At 46.4% G+C, this 17,114-nt stretch overlaps 2 protein-coding genes, 1 long non-coding RNA gene and 8 other non-coding genes across 13 annotated transcripts; 8 read left to right on the forward strand and 3 right to left on the reverse strand.

The window, feature by feature from the left end:
- Positions 1 to 96: 96 nt before the first annotated feature.
- Positions 97 to 169, forward strand: Trnak-cuu. Its single transcript has one exon. It is a non-coding gene; the product is annotated as a tRNA-Lys (tRNA).
- Positions 170 to 1,019: 850 nt separating this feature from the next.
- On the forward strand, positions 1,020 to 1,093 carry Trnai-aau. The gene has a single exon. It is a non-coding gene; the product is annotated as a tRNA-Ile (tRNA).
- Positions 1,094 to 2,126: 1,033 nt separating this feature from the next.
- On the forward strand, positions 2,127 to 2,208 carry Trnas-uga. Its single transcript has one exon. It is a non-coding gene; the product is annotated as a tRNA-Ser (tRNA).
- A 190-nt stretch (positions 2,209 to 2,398) lies between these two features.
- On the forward strand, positions 2,399 to 2,480 carry Trnal-uag. Its single transcript has one exon. It is a non-coding gene; the product is annotated as a tRNA-Leu (tRNA).
- A 68-nt stretch (positions 2,481 to 2,548) lies between these two features.
- Positions 2,549 to 2,622, forward strand: Trnai-aau. Its single transcript has one exon. It is a non-coding gene; the product is annotated as a tRNA-Ile (tRNA).
- A 149-nt stretch (positions 2,623 to 2,771) lies between these two features.
- Positions 2,772 to 3,569, reverse strand: LOC123475770. 2 transcript variants are annotated; one of them, XR_006651078.1, is made up of 5 exons: positions 3,469 to 3,569; positions 3,317 to 3,408; positions 3,142 to 3,255; positions 2,963 to 3,079; positions 2,772 to 2,902 (listed from the first exon to the last, which is right to left on the reverse strand). It is a non-coding gene; the product is annotated as an uncharacterized LOC123475770 (long non-coding RNA). The 2 variants fall into 2 exon arrangements; XR_006651077.1 differs by having other exon boundaries at positions 2,963 to 3,255.
- Positions 3,570 to 4,874: 1,305 nt separating this feature from the next.
- LOC123475635 lies at positions 4,875 to 7,694 on the reverse strand. Its single transcript, XM_045178624.1, has one exon. It carries the CDS (start codon positions 7,692 to 7,694, stop codon positions 4,875 to 4,877), a length of 2,820 nt encoding a protein of 939 aa, XP_045034559.1.
- Positions 7,695 to 7,891: 197 nt separating this feature from the next.
- Positions 7,892 to 10,104, reverse strand: LOC116935474. Of its 2 annotated transcripts, XM_032942769.2 has the most exons (5): positions 9,854 to 10,104; positions 9,702 to 9,793; positions 9,527 to 9,640; positions 9,348 to 9,462; positions 7,892 to 9,287 (listed from the first exon to the last, which is right to left on the reverse strand). In XM_032942769.2, the coding sequence occupies exon 5, from the start codon at positions 9,166 to 9,168 to the stop codon at positions 8,323 to 8,325; it is 846 nt and encodes a 281-aa protein (XP_032798660.2). In that variant the 5' UTR covers positions 9,169 to 9,287; positions 9,348 to 9,462; positions 9,527 to 9,640; positions 9,702 to 9,793; positions 9,854 to 10,104; the 3' UTR covers positions 7,892 to 8,322. The 2 variants fall into 2 exon arrangements, with proteins under 2 accessions (XP_032798660.2, XP_045035022.1); XM_045179087.1 differs by having other exon boundaries at positions 9,348 to 9,464; positions 9,527 to 9,793.
- Positions 10,105 to 10,191: 87 nt separating this feature from the next.
- Positions 10,192 to 10,264, forward strand: Trnak-cuu. The gene has a single exon. It is a non-coding gene; the product is annotated as a tRNA-Lys (tRNA).
- An 851-nt stretch (positions 10,265 to 11,115) lies between these two features.
- Positions 11,116 to 11,189, forward strand: Trnai-aau. The gene has a single exon. It is a non-coding gene; the product is annotated as a tRNA-Ile (tRNA).
- A 1,911-nt stretch (positions 11,190 to 13,100) lies between these two features.
- Positions 13,101 to 13,182, forward strand: Trnas-uga. Its single transcript has one exon. It is a non-coding gene; the product is annotated as a tRNA-Ser (tRNA).
- The last annotated feature ends 3,932 nt before the right edge of the window (positions 13,183 to 17,114 follow it).

A 17,114-nucleotide genomic window follows, 5' to 3' on the forward strand; every position in this document is an offset into this window, starting at 1 on the left:
TCGTTTGTGGTTGGGCTATCCATCCTCCTGGGCTAAAACTTAGCAGAAATGGTGTCATGTGTCATGTCACAATGTTAGCATTAACATTTGTTGTTGGCCTGGCTAGCTCAGTCGGTAGAGCATGAGACTCTTAATCTCAGGGTCGTGGGTTCGAGCCCCACGTTGGGCGTATAAAACTATCACTTATTTTTCCGAGAATCACGTGGCTTTATGTGATGAGTACCAACAACTTCTATGGTACGTTCTTCGTAACCGTTCTGTCTTCAACTCCTGTAGCCATGCTGAATAAGGGTTCTTGATCGAAATAAGAAACCAAAAACAACCAATAAAGAGTTTTTCACGTCAATCCTAATGCTTAGGTCTAACTGTCGTATGACAAGCTGGAATAAGGATGAGATTATTTGTTCTAACCACTTCACTTTTGATGAGGTGCTTGGGGAAAATATATGTAAGCAAACGAATGTGGGTACAAGGAAATGGTAAATTCAGTGAAGATCGCTTCTCGTTTCGACGTTTTTTTATTGCTTTTGGTTGTTAATAGCTTTCAAGAGCATACCGTTTCGAGCTTAATTTGTTATTAAGGAAAAGCCGACATTTTTCTTAACTGGGACACTTTTGTTGTTTTTTCATTGCTCCTTCGTGAAAGGCATGTGGTCGTTGTATGGAACGATGCACATTATGAATTTCCAGGGTTTAGCGGTTGTAGATGGGTGCAGACGTTTTTTTCCTTCCGTCATTTACTGAAAACTGTAAGTCACATTCTTTGGTTATTTTCCTGTTTATTTGTGATGTTAGTTTGTGTTGTTAACTTTCCGTCTTTTGATATTTTGTAAGTACTCGTATATTCATTGTATTCCCTTACTTGTGAGAATTTTTTGATTGGTTTGTGACTTTTTTTGTCGGGGCTTTCCCCAACCCTCGTTGGCTGTTTGGCGACACTCCTTCATTTTACGAGGACAATGGCTGGTTTTACTGGTGAATCAACTCAGTCATTTTTTGTACGTGTGTAATATTTTGTAGGCCTGTTAGCTCAGTTGGTTAGAGCGCCGTGCTAATAACGCGGAGGTCATGAGTTCGATCCTCTTACGGGCCAGTGGTGGTGCTTTCAAAAATTTACATTTTGGAAATATTTTGGAGATGAAAACCTTATGAAAGAAATCACGGTTGCCATAGCAGTCAGGAAGAGGTCCAAGTTCCTTCAGCAACCAGGGCATGAAATCGAGAAACTATTTGCCTCTTCCATACTGGGGCTTGGGAATACCATGGTACACAGAAAAACATATAACCAGTGAATCCTAGAGGTTACCGCTATGGGAGATCCCGAGGCGTTATATGGATTGACCATGTATCTGGAAGGAGACTGCAGCCCTGCCAAATAACATCAGAAAGATCATGTCCATGTTCAACTAGCGATTTCTTCCTACCATCACCAGCTGCTATCGGTTGGATCTATTCAACGATGCCACGTGTCCTATATGCCATCGACATCCCGAAACCGACGAGCATTTTGATGTTTCAGTGTCCTGAATGCCTCATCGTTTGGAGCTGGTTTGAAGGAACCATGTGTCAGACGGGCTGTGGGTCGTCCAAAGAAGATTTGATGTATGACCATTTTGGGCCGGAGATAGGTAATCTCCAGCCCACATTTACTCTTCCTACTGGCTACATGTTCACCACCTGGAAGGCGAGGAATCCCCAACGTATCTCACGTCGAATACAAGTAGAGAGTTCATGGAAACCAGTTGTCCTTCCAGATGGATCCTCCATTTCCCTCTTACATTTAATCATCGATTTTATTTTAAATTTTTATAAATTTTTGTTAATTTGTATTCCTCTATCTTAATATGTATAGATTTTTTAAACTTGTATTTACTTACCTCAGTGTCTATTGCTTTTGTCTTTTCAAAATTATTGTGATGAGATCAACATTGTCATATTTGTCTTTCTCTTCCCTTTATACGATCTGCATCCAAGGATCAAATTAATTGTTTATTTTATTTTCTATTTATTTTCCATTATAACAGTAGAAATGAATTTCAACTGGCAATAAAAGTTTATATTTTTTTCTAATGGAGCTTTTTATTGGTAAATTTCACAGCGGAATTTCATTGATTGGAATAAAACAAGCAGACATGGCCGAGTGGTTAAGGCGACAGACTTGAAATCTGTTTCCATCTTGGAGCGCAGGTTCAAATCCTGCTGTCTGCGAATCGCTAAATCGTGTGCAAATTTCCTTATCAACTAGTTCAATTATTATGAGGTACTTATGGAAAATTAAAATAAGCTAAATACAGTCCAAAATCCAAACTCGTTTTTTTGCCAGCAATGTTGTTGTATGATAAACGTTTAAACTGTGAAACAATAATCAAACTCATGTTCACGATAAATATGTTATACGGATAGTGTGGCCGAGTGGTCTATGGCGCTGGTTTTAGGCACCAGTCTCTTCGGAGGCAAGGGTTCGAATCCCTTCACTGTCATATAATTTTATTTTGGTTCTTCATGCGAATCCACCCAATTATCTTTTGTGCGTTTGTAGCTACAGCATGGCCTGTTAGCTCAGTTGGTTAGAGCGCCGTGCTAATAACGCGGAGGTCACGAGTTCGATCCTCTTACGGGCCAATGTACAATGTTTCCATACATTCTCATCAATTAAACAAAACTTTCGCACGTTTCTTAACTTCTGGAGTACTGACGTTATTAGAGTGACATTGCTTTGAAAGAAACTACAGAAAAACTGCGGTAGATAATCAACGCAATATATGAAAAGTGTTTTTCTAAATTACTGTGCTGCCTCATAATGTATGGTCGTTTGTGGTTGGGCTATCTGATAGCGCGATAGTGAGAGTGGACTGTAAATGCGATCACTCTTTTACATAAATCGAAGCTATATTCACCAATCCTAAACAAATATTTACAGTTAACACTAAATGAAGAAAATATGGGTTTGCGAAACCAATACCTGAGATGCAATACAGGCTTGGGTGAGATATCATGCACAGGGGTCACTCAGGGTGACCGATCAAGTCAAATTCTGCCACAGGCAGGAGTCAATTCACATCCAAGAAATCAGGGATCTCTAAGTCAAGACATACAATAAAATCCATGCAATCTTAATCGACACACATTAAAGTCACTCACCAACCCTGTCAAGTCATACGAGCTACTAAGTGATTGGGGTGAAGCTGTCAGGTCGACTAATAGTGAGTCCCAACTATGAGACACACTGGGCCAATCACTTACTAACAGAAATCCCTACATAGAAATACAGCCGGGTCAGGAAACATATGAAAGCTCACATTAGAACTAAAATTACCACAAAGGGAAACAAATCCAGGTCAAGTCGGGCATGTGCCCGCTTACGTCATACACTCAAATCAGTCAAGTGGGTAGGATACTGTAGGTATTCTACACAAATACAAATTTTTAATTTCAAGAACCCAGTCACATAGTTTTAAGACAAGTTACCAAGCGAATCGTGGAGGAGAAGTCGGTCAAAATCAAAGTCACAAAGGGTGAGCCAAAATCTAAACTGACTGAACCGCCATTAAGGCTCACAGACGTCACTTAATCAAAGGGGGGAATGAGGGTTAAACAGTTTCCGAAAACAAGTGGCGCCACAGAAAGTATCGAGCAACAAGCGTCTTTTATAGATGGCCATACATGTCGTACGTCTCGTTTGATTAGATAAAGCATAACGTCTAAATCGCGGCTCCATTCTCCCCCGAGCCGGATTCTGCTGGTTCATCCGCTGGATCCGACGAGCACGCTTCCAATAGAGCCAGCTGGTGAATCCCACGACGCAATATTCCGGTGGAGAACTCCACATCTACTGCTCGAACTAATCCGTCTGTGCTGGGGTAGACCTTGATGATTTTGCCGGTCCTCCAACGCCCGCGCGGAGCATTCTTCCAATCATCTAAAATAAAATCGCCGACAACGAAGTTCCGCGCGGGTGTTCTCCATTTCTTCCGGCTGGTCATCGACTGCAGGAATGATCCTCGCCACACGTCCCAGAAGAAGTTAGTTATCCTCTGGACGTAACCATAACGATCGCGTGGAAGGGCCTGGTCAAAGTCTCCAGCCGGCAAATCAGCCACAGGGGCTCGGTTAAGAAAATCGTTTGGGGTTAATGCACGGAAGTCGTCCGGGTCGGAGCTTGTATAAGTCAAAGGCCGAGAATTTAACAATCCGGCCACTTCGAACAGTAGCGTGCGCAAAACCCTCCTCACTTGGTGTACGCAATACACTCTTCTCTTGATCCAACGCGGCATATAAAGAATTTTTTACCGATCGTACCAATGACTCGTGGGAGCCTACAAAATGTGGTGTTTGTGCTGGTTGGAAGAACCATTCGATCCGGAGCGCCCTCAACTCCGTCACTAGCACACTGTCGCCTTTCAGCCGGTCTAATTCCACACGTAATTGACGCTCGGCACCAGTCAAGTTCGTCCCGTTGTCCGAGAACATATGCGCTGGTTTCCTATACACTGCTATAAAACGTCTCAGCACCATTAAAAAATCACTGGCGGAGAGGGAAATTGAAACGTCGACATAAACCGCCCTGGTCACCCTGCACGTGAAGAGGGCTCCCCATCGCTTTGCGGTTCCGCGTCCATGTGTGACATCTATGGGCCCAAAATAGTCCACCGACGTGTAAGTGAAAGGGGGGTGACCGGCGCCCAGGCGAGCTCGATGGACGTCGGCCATCATCTGTAAAGCGGCTTTCGGACGAAAGCGACGGCATGGGACGCATTCATTGCGAACTCGTTTAACTAGTTCTCGCCCGGCAGTCACCCAAAAGTGCTGTCGCACATGAGACAACACAAAATCCGTGCCAAGGTGATGCATGCTCTCGTGGAACGCGCGGATAATCATACGGGAGAGCGGGTGTTTTCCGGATAATATTGGAGGGTGCAGGACATCATACGGCAATTTGGCTCAGCTGAGCCGGCCTCCAAGTCGCAATACTCCAAACTCATCCAGGAAGGGGGTGAGAGGCAGTAACGGCGAGGTCGGGCGGAGTGATTTTTCCTGCTGCAATCTTTTGAGCTCCTCAGGGTACACCCCCGTTGACTCCGCTTCACGTGGCTTAGAAACTCCCCTTCTAACCGGATTAGGGCCGGAATGTCATTAGCCGATATCTTGACATCCTTCCAGTTGAACGTGGTCGACTGCTCCATGGCTGTTGAATTTAGATGGACATGGATGGACCGGAGCTCCTCCCTCGCGGTCATCCATGGCAAGTCTGTCGGCCAGGCCGTCTCATCTTCATAAAGGAAAGGTGGACCATCTAACCACCAACTCGGGATCTCTTCTTCTTCCATTTGAGAGCGAGTAGCAGCGTCGGCCGGATTTAAACGCCCCGGAACAAAGCGCCATTCATGAGGCTCCGTGAGGGTTTGAATTTCCCCGATCCGGTGGCTAACATAGACTTGGTAGTGGGAGGACACGGCCCGGACCCAATTCCGGACCGTGCTACTGTCGGTCCAGAAGAATCTCCCATCTAGCTCCCTTTTCAGGGCCGTCTGAACGAACTTGGCAAGTCGGGCGCCCATGAGCCCAGCATTGAGTTCTAATTTACAAACGGAGACTGTTTTTAAAGGAGCAAGCTTGGTAGCCGTCTTGACGTGCCGGACTAGCACTCGGCCATCCTGATATACCACACGGGTATAACAGGACGCGGCACACGCCTCTTCGGACGCATCCGCGAAAGTGTGCAGTTCGGTCCGTACTATCTCTTCCACCCTTGGGAAGAGACAGCGGGGAAGCTCGATCTCCTTCAGATGTCCGATCTTCTGAAAGTATTGCTCCCACCACACTTTCTCTTCACCAATCACAGGATCGTCCCACTGGAGCCCCTTCACACCTAGCTCCCGTAGTTTAATCTTAGCCTTAACAGTCATCGGGGCGGCTGTCCCTAAAGGGTCGAACAATCCGGCTACTTGGGCCAGTAACCCCACTCTGGTGTACTTCACACTGGACACCTTCACTCGGAATCCCAGGTTATCAGTGGAGGGATTCCACACAATTCCCAGGATCAAGTCAGGATCATCACTGAGTCTGCACGTTGGGGTCTTGCCAGAGGCCCCATTCTCCGCAACCGACTGGACTGCCGCTAATAGTTGACTGCTATTCGAAACCCAGTGTCCCAGGTGGAAATCGCCGCCTTCCAAAACCTTCTTTACACCAGTGGCTTTTCTTACAGCGTCCTCAAGTCTGCCAGTCGAGGCCAGATAATCGTCAACATAGATGTCTTCTCTGACACCATCGGCCGCCTCCTTCATATCCGGCCCAGCGTCATCTGCTGCTCGCCAAGTGGTTCGGATGGCGACGTAGGGGGAGCATGTAACACCAAAAGTTACTCTGGTCATTTCACACGTCGATATGGTCCCGTCCTCTTCGGGCCATAAGAATCTGTGGTATGGGCGATCAGCCTCTTTTAAACGAATCCGGCTAAACATGGCTCCGATATCCGCTGACCAGGCGATCGCTCCCTCTCTGAAGCGAATCAAAACGGCAGGCAAGGGGTTCTGTAGCGCAGGACCACTGGTTACAAAATCGTTCAAACACCTTCCGTGCGTTTTTGCGGCCGCATCAAACACGAGACGTAACTCTGGCCGCCCGGCCGTTTTCGGCACCCCGAAGTGCGGGAGGAAATACCTGCTTGGACTCCGCTGAATTTCTTCCGGCGTGAGCCGTCGGGCGTACCCTTCACGGAAATTTTTTTCCATAGCTGCACGGTAGTAAGCCTCGTAATCCCCTGGGTTGCGGGCAAATTTGTTCCGCAAACTCTTCAATCTTGTTTCGGCAGTACGGCGGCTATCAGGGATTTCAGGAGGGGCGTCGTCAATCCAAAGTACTGGCGCTGCATATCCCACACTCAGCTTTTCGGTCTCCGTCTCCAACTTGGTCACCGCCCTCTGGTGTTCAGCTGACATACATTCCGACTTGAACTCGGTACCGTACGACTCTGTGTCGCAGAACCGTCGGACTTGCTCGGCTAGTTGAAGAGTAGGATCAGCTGATGTCTGCACATGATGAATCCGGACGATATCGGGTCCGCCGCTGGTCGCCACTGCTCCTTGTAGCGTCCATCCAAGTCGAGTCTTTGATGCGGTCGGCTCGTCATCTTTGCCGAATCGCGACTCACTCGCGGTTATAAGGGCTGCATGGTCCAAACCAATCAAGATGTCTACGCGGCCACCACAGTCTCGTAGCGGTGGTATGTCGGCGAAATGGTTCCATCTACCTCGTAGTTTCTCCCACGCCATCACGGCTACTGGTTTCGTGATAGAGGGTATAGTGGACCCCTGGATCGGCACTATTTCTCCTGACGAGGTCCTTAACTGCAACTCGATATACTCGGAATTCACATGGACGGAGGATTCTTCACCGACGCCTCCTACAAATAAGGTCTGGCGCTGGCCAGCAAGCCGGAGTCGACACGTCAGTCCCTCGCGGATGAGAGTTGCATCGCTACCATCATCCATTAGAATATTGACGGGCACCGTCTCCCCGTCGGCGTCGAGGGCATCTAAACGGAGCATCTTGAATGCAATCTGTCGCCGATCGGAACGTAAAGCGTGTAGCCGGACATTTCTTTCCACCGGACCGGTATCTTTGTGGAGAAGTTTATGATGGGACAGCTTACACCCATTGACGCCACACGCCTTCTTGAAAGTGCAGTTCATGGCCCCGTGACGGACACCGAAACAACCATAGCACAACCCTCGACGTTGGGTAAAAGTCAGTCGATCGCTGACGGGAAGCTCTTTGAAGAAGGTACAATCTTCGAGGCGATGCGCTCCTTCACACTTAAAGCAATGCGTTTCAGCCGGTCTCTTCTCCTTGCGCTCAGTTGAGCCATGTTCCTTTGGGAGGTGAATGCTCCATGAAATGTGTGTGCGCTCCTCTTCTGCTGGTGTGGATGTCTATGATGCGACGGATGCGAGTATGGATTGTGGTTTCTTGCTGCGGGAGGAGCCGGATGTTGTTGATAATCAGCAATGGCGTAGGCATTTTGGTATGCAACGGCTCTCGTAGTTAACCACCGACCAAAATCATTAATGGTTCGGCGTTCAAGATCCTCTCCCCGTCCATGATTCCACTCCAGACGGTCAGTCAATTGCAGCTTAAGGGCCAATCTTTCAATTATATCTGCATGCCCGCTCTCCCCGATGGTCGAGAGATTAAAAAGGTGGGTCCTGACACGTTCGGCAAAACGCTTGAAGGATTGAGGGTCGTTTTTTGGAGCCTCCATTCGATCCAGTGCTTGCAAATGGGCTGCTCGGATAACAGTACGGTTGCCACAGGTGCTCCTTAATCGTTGCAGGCCTCCTTGTAGCCGGACTCGCCGCCTCCATGGCCGTGCACAATGTCAGCCAAATCTCCCTTCAGAAAGTTTTTCAGGATGGCGAGTTTCTCACTAGCGGTCTTGCCGGTAATGTGGACAAGAGCGTACCACATACTGATCCACGAGAACCAATCCAGTGCTCGACCCGAGTACACCTCCAGCTGCACCGTCACGGACGACTTGCCTCCCTTTTCTCGGACATGCGGTTTCTCTCTTCCGGTCAAATAGACGTCTATCCACGCGTCCGGTGCTTGGGTAGAGTCAACTGGATCAAAATCAATTCCATTGGTCGGTTTGTTCCCAACACTCGACACGGAGTTGGATGGATTCACCTCCGATCCATCTGTGGGTGAAACTGTACCTCCAAGGTCAATGACAGCTTGCTCAGCGGCTGCGAGTTCAATTCGGGCCTCTCGTAAACGTTGCTCGGCTGTTTGCAATGCCTGCCGTCGTGCAATCTCCTCTGGGGTCTCGATGACTACCGAGGGATCATCGTCTTGGCGTATAAGAAGGTAATTTTCCACTAACGATGAGAAGTTGTCGACGACCTTGGCATATGTCAGATGCTGCAAATTTTGTTGGGTCAGAACGTCGTCGTCATCTATCAGCTCGATTATACGGTCGTGGATATTTTCTAGTTCGCCCAGGAGGCCTCGTACGTCTGCCAAATGCTTCTCAGCATCACGGCGAGATATTCCAGCTGTCACAATGTTGCTGATGCGAGTGTGACAACCTGTGATGCGGAAACGAAGGACCCTCTGTCGAGTCTTACAAGCTTCCAGTGTCCATGTTGATACTGGAAGGTTGGCCATTTTCAAATCAAAGTCAGTTCAAAGGCTCCGGTTCGAAGGACCAGATGATAGCGCGATAGTGAGAGTGGACTGTAAATGCGATCACTCTTTTACATAAATCGAAGCTATATTCACCAATCCTAAACAAATATTTACAGTTAACACTAAATGAAGAAAATATGGGTTTGCGAAACCAATACCTGAGATGCAATACAGGTTTGGGTGAGATATCATGCACAGGGGTCACTCAGGGTGACCGATCAAGTCAAATTCTGCCACAGGCAGGAGTCAATTCACATCCAAGAAATCAGGGATCTCTAAGTCAAGACATACAATAAAATCCATGCAATCTTAATCGACACACATTAAAGTCACTCACCAACCCTGTCAAGTCATACGAGCTACTAAGTGATTGGGGTGAAGCTGTCAGGTCGACTAATAGTGAGTCCCAACTATGAGACACACTGGGCCAATCACTTACTAACAGAAATCCCTACATAGAAATACAGCCGGGTCAGGAAACATATGAAAGCTCACATTAGAACTAAAATTACCACAAAGGGAAACAAATCCAGGTCAAGTCGGGCATGTGCCCGCTTACGTCATACACTCAAATCAGTCAAGTGGGTAGGATACTGTAGGTATTCTACACAAATACAAATTTTTAATTTCAAGAACCCAGTCACATAGTTTTAAGACAAGTTACCAAGCGAATCGTGGAGGAGAAGTCGGTCAAAATCAAAGTCACAAAGGGTGAGCCAAAATCTAAACTGACTGAACCGCCATTAAGGCTCACAGACGTCACTTAATCAAAGGGGGGGAATGAGGGTTAAACAGTTTCCGAAAACAAGTGGCGCCACAGAAAGTATCGAGCAACAAGCGTCTTTTATAGATGGCCATACATGTCGTACGTCTCGTTTGATTAGATAAAGCATAACGTCTAAATCGCGGCTCCACTATCCATCCTCCTGGGCTAAAACTTAGCAGAAATGGTGTCATGTGTCATGTGTCATGTCACAATGTTAGCATTAACATTTGTTGTTGGCCTGGCTAGCTCAGTCGGTAGAGCATGAGACTCTTAATCTCAGGGTCGTGGGTTCGAGCCCCACGTTGGGCGTATAAAACTATCACTTATTTTTCCGAGAATCACGTGGCTTTATGTGATGAGTACCAACAACTTCTATGGTACGTTCTTCGTAACCGTTCTGTCTTCAACTCCTGTAGCCATGCTGAATAAGGGTTCTTGATCGAAATAAGAAACCAAAAACAACCAATAAAGAGTTTTTCACGTCAATCCTAATGCTTAGGTCTAACTGTCGTATGACAAGCTGGAATAAGGATGAGATTATTTGTTCTAACCACTTCACTTTTGATGAGGTGCTTGGGGAAAATATATGTAAGCAAACGAATGTGGGTACAAGGAAATGGTAAATTCAGTGAAGATCGCTTCTCGTTTCGACGTTTTTTTATTGCTTTTGGTTGTTAATAGCTTTCAAGAGCATACCGTTTCGAGCTTAATTTGTTATTAAGGAAAAGCCGACATTTTTCTTAACTGGGACACTTTTGTTGTTTTTTCATTGCTCCTTCGTGAAAGGCATGTGGTCGTTGTATGGAACGATGCACATTATGAATTTCCAGGGTTTAGCGGTTGTAGATGGGTGCAGACGTTTTTTTTCCTTCCGTCATTTACTGAAAACTGTAAGTCACATTCTTTGGTTATTTTCCTGTTTATTTGTGATGTTAGTTTGTGTTGTTAACTTTCCGTCTTTTGATATTTTGTAAGTACTCGTATATTCATTGTATTCCCTTACTTGTGAGAATTTTTTGATTGGTTTGTGACTTTTTTTGTCGGGGCTTTCCCCAACCCTCGTTGGCTGTTTGGCGACACTCCTTCATTTTACGAGGACAATGGCTGGTTTTACTGGTGAATCAACTCAGTCATTTTTTGTACGTGTGTAATATTTTGTAGGCCTGTTAGCTCAGTTGGTTAGAGCGCCGTGCTAATAACGCGGAGGTCATGAGTTCGATCCTCTTACGGGCCAGTGGTGGTGCTTTCAAAAATTTACATTTTGGAAATATTTTGGAGATGAAAACCTTATGAAAGAAATCACGGTTGCCATAGCAGTCAGGAAGAGGTCCAAGTTCCTTCAGCAACCAGGGCATGAAATCGAGAAACTATTTGCCTCTTCCATACTGGGGCTTGGGAATACCATGGTACACAGTAAGGGTGCCAACGGTTCGGAACTAACCGAACCGGAACCGAACCGTCATCGGTTCATGTCGTTATCGGAACGAAACTCGATCGGTATGATTCTTTGGCGGTTAGATCGAAGTAAAACCGTCTGGACCCGAACCGAACCGGAACCGAAGTGGGACCCCACAATATAAAAAAATCTCTATTATAAATAAGCTCAACGTTATTTAAATAATTAATAATTATTATTATAATAGTTATTAATACTTTAAATTTCACCTTAAGAGGCAAATTATACGCTATACCATTGGTCACACACGGTTTTTTTTTTTTTGTTTTTGTCGAATTTTCTTTGGGCATCGTGAAGAATAAAAACTTTTAAAGTTCGTATCATACCCAACTCATACTCTGCTTTTGAACAGTATACTGAATTTATGTTGTATATGCAACACATTTAAGTACACCCGGTAAGAGGCTTGAACGCTTGACGTCAGGATTTACAGTCCTGCGCGTTACTAGATGATCTATGCGATTCATACCAAATGTGCGACTAGTGTTAAACTTATGAATAAATTGCGGAAATGAGAAAAAATCGTTTTGAACATTGGCCACAAGTCGCAGCACTGTACAGGGACAAATGTCCCAAGGCGCCTGTGAGTGGGTGCACAAAGGGACATCCCGATGCCTGGCCATTACTGTAGATTGCTATGATGTAACCCCATCCCACAAAAAATCCATCGGTACGGTGCGAAACGGAGCGCATTGTTTTTGTTTGCTCCGAAACCGCGCTTGTACCGTTCTGGGACGGTTCGGTTCGGTTCGGATCCTTGATTTTTCCATCCGCGGTACGGTTACGGTTCGGAAAACCGTCGGTTTTTGCGAACCGTTGGCACCCTTAGTACACAGAAAAACATATAACCAGTGAATCCTAGAGGTTACCGCTATGGGAGATCCCGAGGCGTTATATGGATTGACCATGTATCTGGAAGGAGACTGCAGCCCTGCCAAATAACATCAGAAAGATCATGTCCATGTTCAACTAGCGATTTCTTCCTACCATCACCAGCTGCTATCGGTTGGATCTATTCAACGATGCCACGTGTCCTATATGCCATCGACATCCCGAAACCGACGAGCATTTTGATGTTTCAGTGTCCTGAATGCCTCATCGTTTGGAGCTGGTTTGAAGGAACCATGTGTCAGACGGGCTGTGGGTCGTCCAAAGAAGATTTGATGTATGACCATTTTGGGCCGGAGATAGGTAATCTCCAGCCCACATTTACTCTTCCTACTGGCTACATGTTCACCACCTGGAAGGCGAGGAATCCCCAACGTATCTCACGTCGAATACAAGTAGAGAGTTCATGGAAACCAGTTGTCCTTCCAGATGGATCCTCCATTTCCCTCTTACATTTAATCATCGATTTTATTTTAAATTTTTATAAATTTTTGTTAATTTGTATTCCTCTATCTTAATATGTATAGATTTTTTAAACTTGTATTTACTTACCTCAGTGTCTATTGCTTTTGTCTTTTCAAAATTATTGTGATGAGATCAACATTGTCATATTTGTCTTTCTCTTCCCTTTATACGATCTGCATCCAAGGATCAAATTAATTGTTTATTTTATTTTCTATTTATTTTCCATTATAACAGTAGAAATGAATTTCAACTGGCAATAAAAGTTTATATTTTTTTCTAATGGAGCTTTTTATTGGTAAATTTCACAGCGCAATTTCATTGATTGGAATAAAACAAGCAGACATGGCCGAGTGGTTAAGGCGACAGACTTGAAATCTGTTTCCTTCTTGGAGCGCAGGTTCAAATCCTGCTGTCTGCGAATCGCTAAATCGTGTGCAAATTTCCTTATCAACTAGTTAGAAATTGCTCGAGGCCGCTTGCGGCCGTAAAGCAATTGGAATTGTTGATAATTTAAGAATGCGACGTTTTAACTGTGTTGACCTTGTATTTTTAGCTATTTACCAAGCAAAAACAAAAGAAAAACATAGGAACATCGGTCTCTTCCCTTCCTTGGGTAGCGCCTGGGCCTCAGACTTTTTAGCCGAAGCTGTTCCATCCTTTCCTGGAGCCCCCTCGAAAATGACTCCTGTGGTGAGGAAAAATTGTGTTAGTAGGTTGCGGGATAGGGTGGGGTTTTAACCAGTTAAAACGTCGCATTCTTAAATTATCAACAATTCCAATTGCTCCACGGCCGCAAGCGGCCTCGAGCAATTTCTAATTGTCAATAATTAGAAATGCTCCGTTCTAACTGTGACTTAGACGCACAACTTCAGTCATTGGTCACTGATAAGACCACGTCTACGACCGATTCTGAATTAGAGACACGCTTATAGAAGCGGGAAAAAACGGATTCAGTAGACCAATTGCCCGTTTTAAGAATGGTTTCAACCGAAAGACCCTTATTAAAGGCCTTAGATGACGCCGCTCCACGAGTTGAGTGTGCTGAAAATGTAGATACGTCGACTCCAGCCTCCTTTAGGAGAGATTTAATCCATCTTGCCACTGTTCAGGCTCCAATTGGTTTAAATGGCTTTCGCGAAGCGATAAGGAGTCCGTCACTGAAACGGCCGTCTACCAGGCCGTCTGTTGCCTGGATATAGTCTTTCATGCACGTCACCGGGCATAAACGGGGGTCACCTGTAAATTTCTCGACTCTTACCACTGGCAAGGCTCTACTGCGCTGCGATTTACGCAGCTTCGATAGAGAGAAGGTGGATCCCCACTCGCTAAACTGGACCGAGTTCCTAGAAATTGAGGCTAGCTCGGAGACCCGGGCGAAGGTTGACAACGATAAAAGGAATACGAGTTTCTTAGAGAGGTCCAGCAAGGAGAGGTTTGCATTATTCCCAAGATCACTGACAAATTTAAGCGCACCATCGACGTTCCAGGTGGCTACGTAGCGCAGCTTAGGAGGCTTATTTAAAAAAATACCTTTCATTAGACGAATTATGAGGGGGTGGCTACCGACTCCTTTCCCATTAATTTGCTCCAAAGTGACTGAAAGCATTGACCTTAAGATATTCACTGAACTGTAAGATTTACCCTTCAGGAAGGCCTCCGACAAGAATTGCAGAATCGAATTCAAATCATTCGACAAGGGATCCGAATGTTTTTGACGGCACCAATCACCCCATAGTGCCCATCCGGCTTCGTAAGCAGCTGATGTGGACTGACGGTTTCCATCCAGCAGAAGTTGCGCCACTTCTTCCGAAAGGCCTTGCTCTCGGAAGCGTTTCCCGAGAGTCTCCAGGCGACGAAGATGAGGGATCTCGACTTGATCTGCGGATGTGTCTCGCCTGTGGCCGATGTCAACTGGCGATCGGTTGTAGGCAGAATTACCGGGATGTCGCTTGTGAGCTCCAGGGCAAGAGGGAACCATACTTGGCTCGGCCAGTAGGGCGTCACTAGCACCAGATCCGTTAGTTCCCTTTTGACTTTGGAAATACAACGAAGAATTAGGCTAAATGGAGGAAAGGCGTAAGCCCACAGGTTCTTCCAGCTGAATGTGAAAGCGTTCACCGCCCATGCACCGGGCTGCGGCTGCCAACTGTGAACTCCATGCGGCAGCAAATAAGTCGACCTCCATCTTCCAGCGTGAATTGATTTGGTGGAAGCTTATTGCCGAAAGCTTCCAATCACTCTGGTCTAGAAAAACCCTGGACTGATAATCTGCCACCATGTTACGGCTGCCGGCTAAGTGAACCTCTATCAACGAAAGGCGCCTTGGCTCACACCATTCTACAATGGATTTCGCCGTTGCCGAAAGGCTTCTAGACCATGTACCTCCACACCTGTTAATATAAGCTACCGCTGTACTATTGTCCGAATAGATTAAAACAGATACTCCAGATGCGCGAGCCGTAAAGCATTGCAGGGCATAGAGCGCGGCAATTAGCTCGAGATGATTAATGTGGAGGGTTTTTTCCTCCAAAGTCCAAGGGCCCTGAGCCGTAGATTTGTCGCAAACCGCTCCCCAACCTATTAAGGACGCATCCGCAAATATCGTAATGTCCGCGAATTCCCCCGAGCTCAGCCTAATTGGTTTCCCATTAACCTTTAAAAGGTTGTCTCGCCACCAGGCCAAATCCGATTTAGACTCGATGTCTAAAGGTATCTTAGCGCTGGGGTCGGAAAGGCGCGACTCGACTAAGAAACGATGCCGAAGACTCCTATAATGCGCTTGAGCGAACGGGACGGCTGAAATCGCCCAGGAAAAGTTCCCAATCAAGGAGCTTAGGTCCCACAACGAGGCTTTGCCTAGGGACAACATCTTCCGACAAGAACCAACCATTTGTTTTACCTTGCCCTTCTTGAGGGAAAGGGTCAGGGACCGAGAGTCTACCACCAAGCCCAAAAACTCTCTGGACTGCGACGGTACACCCGACGACTTGGCCCTGTTAATCACGAAGCCCACTGCTTCAAGGAGCTCCACCGTGAAAAGAAAATCTTTTTCAGCTTGAGATTTGCCTGAACTAATGATCAGAAAATCGTCCAAGTAGACGATCAGCTTAATTCCCTTTCCCCGCAAAAAAGAGACTACAGGCTTAAGCACTTTCGTAAACGCCCACGGGGCCGATGCTAGACCAAAAGGTAAGCAGGTGAACTGAAAAATTTGGCCTTCAAACAAAATTTGCAAAAAAGGTTGATGGTGGGCGTTCACGGGGAAAGAAAAATAGGCATCCTTCAAATCTATTTTGGTGAACCATTCCCCCCCAAAGATAAGTTCTTTCAAGTTAGAGATGCCTTCCATTCTAAATTTTCTGTAGACCAAAAACTGGTTTAAATGCTTTAGGTTTGCAATGGGACGCAAGCCGCCACTTGATTTCGAGATCACAAAAAACCCACTTACGAAGCCGCGATTCGCCTTGTCCACCTTAACTATGGCCCCCTTCCCCAACATTTCCAATAACTCTTTCCTACAAACTTCGAGTTGGCCGGGATCCATTATAGGCGAAAAAGGTATTCCCGGAGCCCTTGGCTCCTCCTTAAAGTCCAAGGAAAGGCCATACTTCACTGTGTCTAAGACCCACGGGTCCTTAGTTAAGGACTGCCACATAGGCAGGAAAAATTTCACTCGTCCGGCAAAATAAACGTTTTCCCGCAAGTGGGAACAAGGAAGTAGATTAATTGGGCTGTACCTGCCGCGCTGGTTGTCGATGGGTCCACTACCCGGGTAGATTCCACTTCTGCCACTCGAATGGAATCTGCCGTTGACGCGCCCGCCAAAAGCCGTCCGGCCACGATTGAAGTTACTTGGGGCCCGAATACTATGATCACCGGAAGGGCTCATACTTCTCAAATTCTCTTCTTCGCGCGCCGTTCTCACCATCGAACGAAGGAAATGACGGCCAAAAAGGTCCCCGCCTTCCCTCACTGAGAACCGGTCTTTCTCCTCCAAGAGGGAGACAAACCGGCCGTCCGTTTGTCTCAAAACATTGAGCCTTTGTCTCTTCGTTACCTCCGAGAAGGCGTTTCCCACCAGACTTAAGGCAGTGCTAGCTGCCCGTTTGAGGCTGCGACTGGCACCTAGGCGATCCAGCTCACTCTTTAAATGAAGGAGGGGACGTATGCCATCCATTATCTTTAGCTGAATTTCAGTCAGCGATTTCTCCATTGGGTCGTTTAGCCTGGTGGTCTGAGAACGCGCGTTATTCCCATTTCGAACCGCGATCAGTCGCCTCTTCATCGAAGAGTCTAGCGATGGGGCTTTCAGCTGGAAGGAGCTACCCCCAAATTTTGGCTCGTAACGCT

The sequence above is a fragment of the Daphnia magna genome, linkage group LG9, assembly GCF_020631705.1.
Source record: "Daphnia magna isolate NIES linkage group LG9, ASM2063170v1.1, whole genome shotgun sequence".
Classification (NCBI taxonomy): Eukaryota; Metazoa; Arthropoda; class Branchiopoda; order Diplostraca; family Daphniidae; genus Daphnia; species Daphnia magna.

Bases quoted from the DNA above. Each gene is read 5' to 3' on its own strand.
- LOC123475635 (XM_045178624.1), bottom strand. From the start codon at position 7,694: ATGAACTGCACTTTCAAGAAGGCGTGTGGCGTCAATGGGTGTAAGCTG.
- LOC116935474 (XM_032942769.2), bottom strand. From the start codon at position 9,168: ATGGCCAACCTTCCAGTATCAACATGGACACTGGAAGCTTGTAAGACT.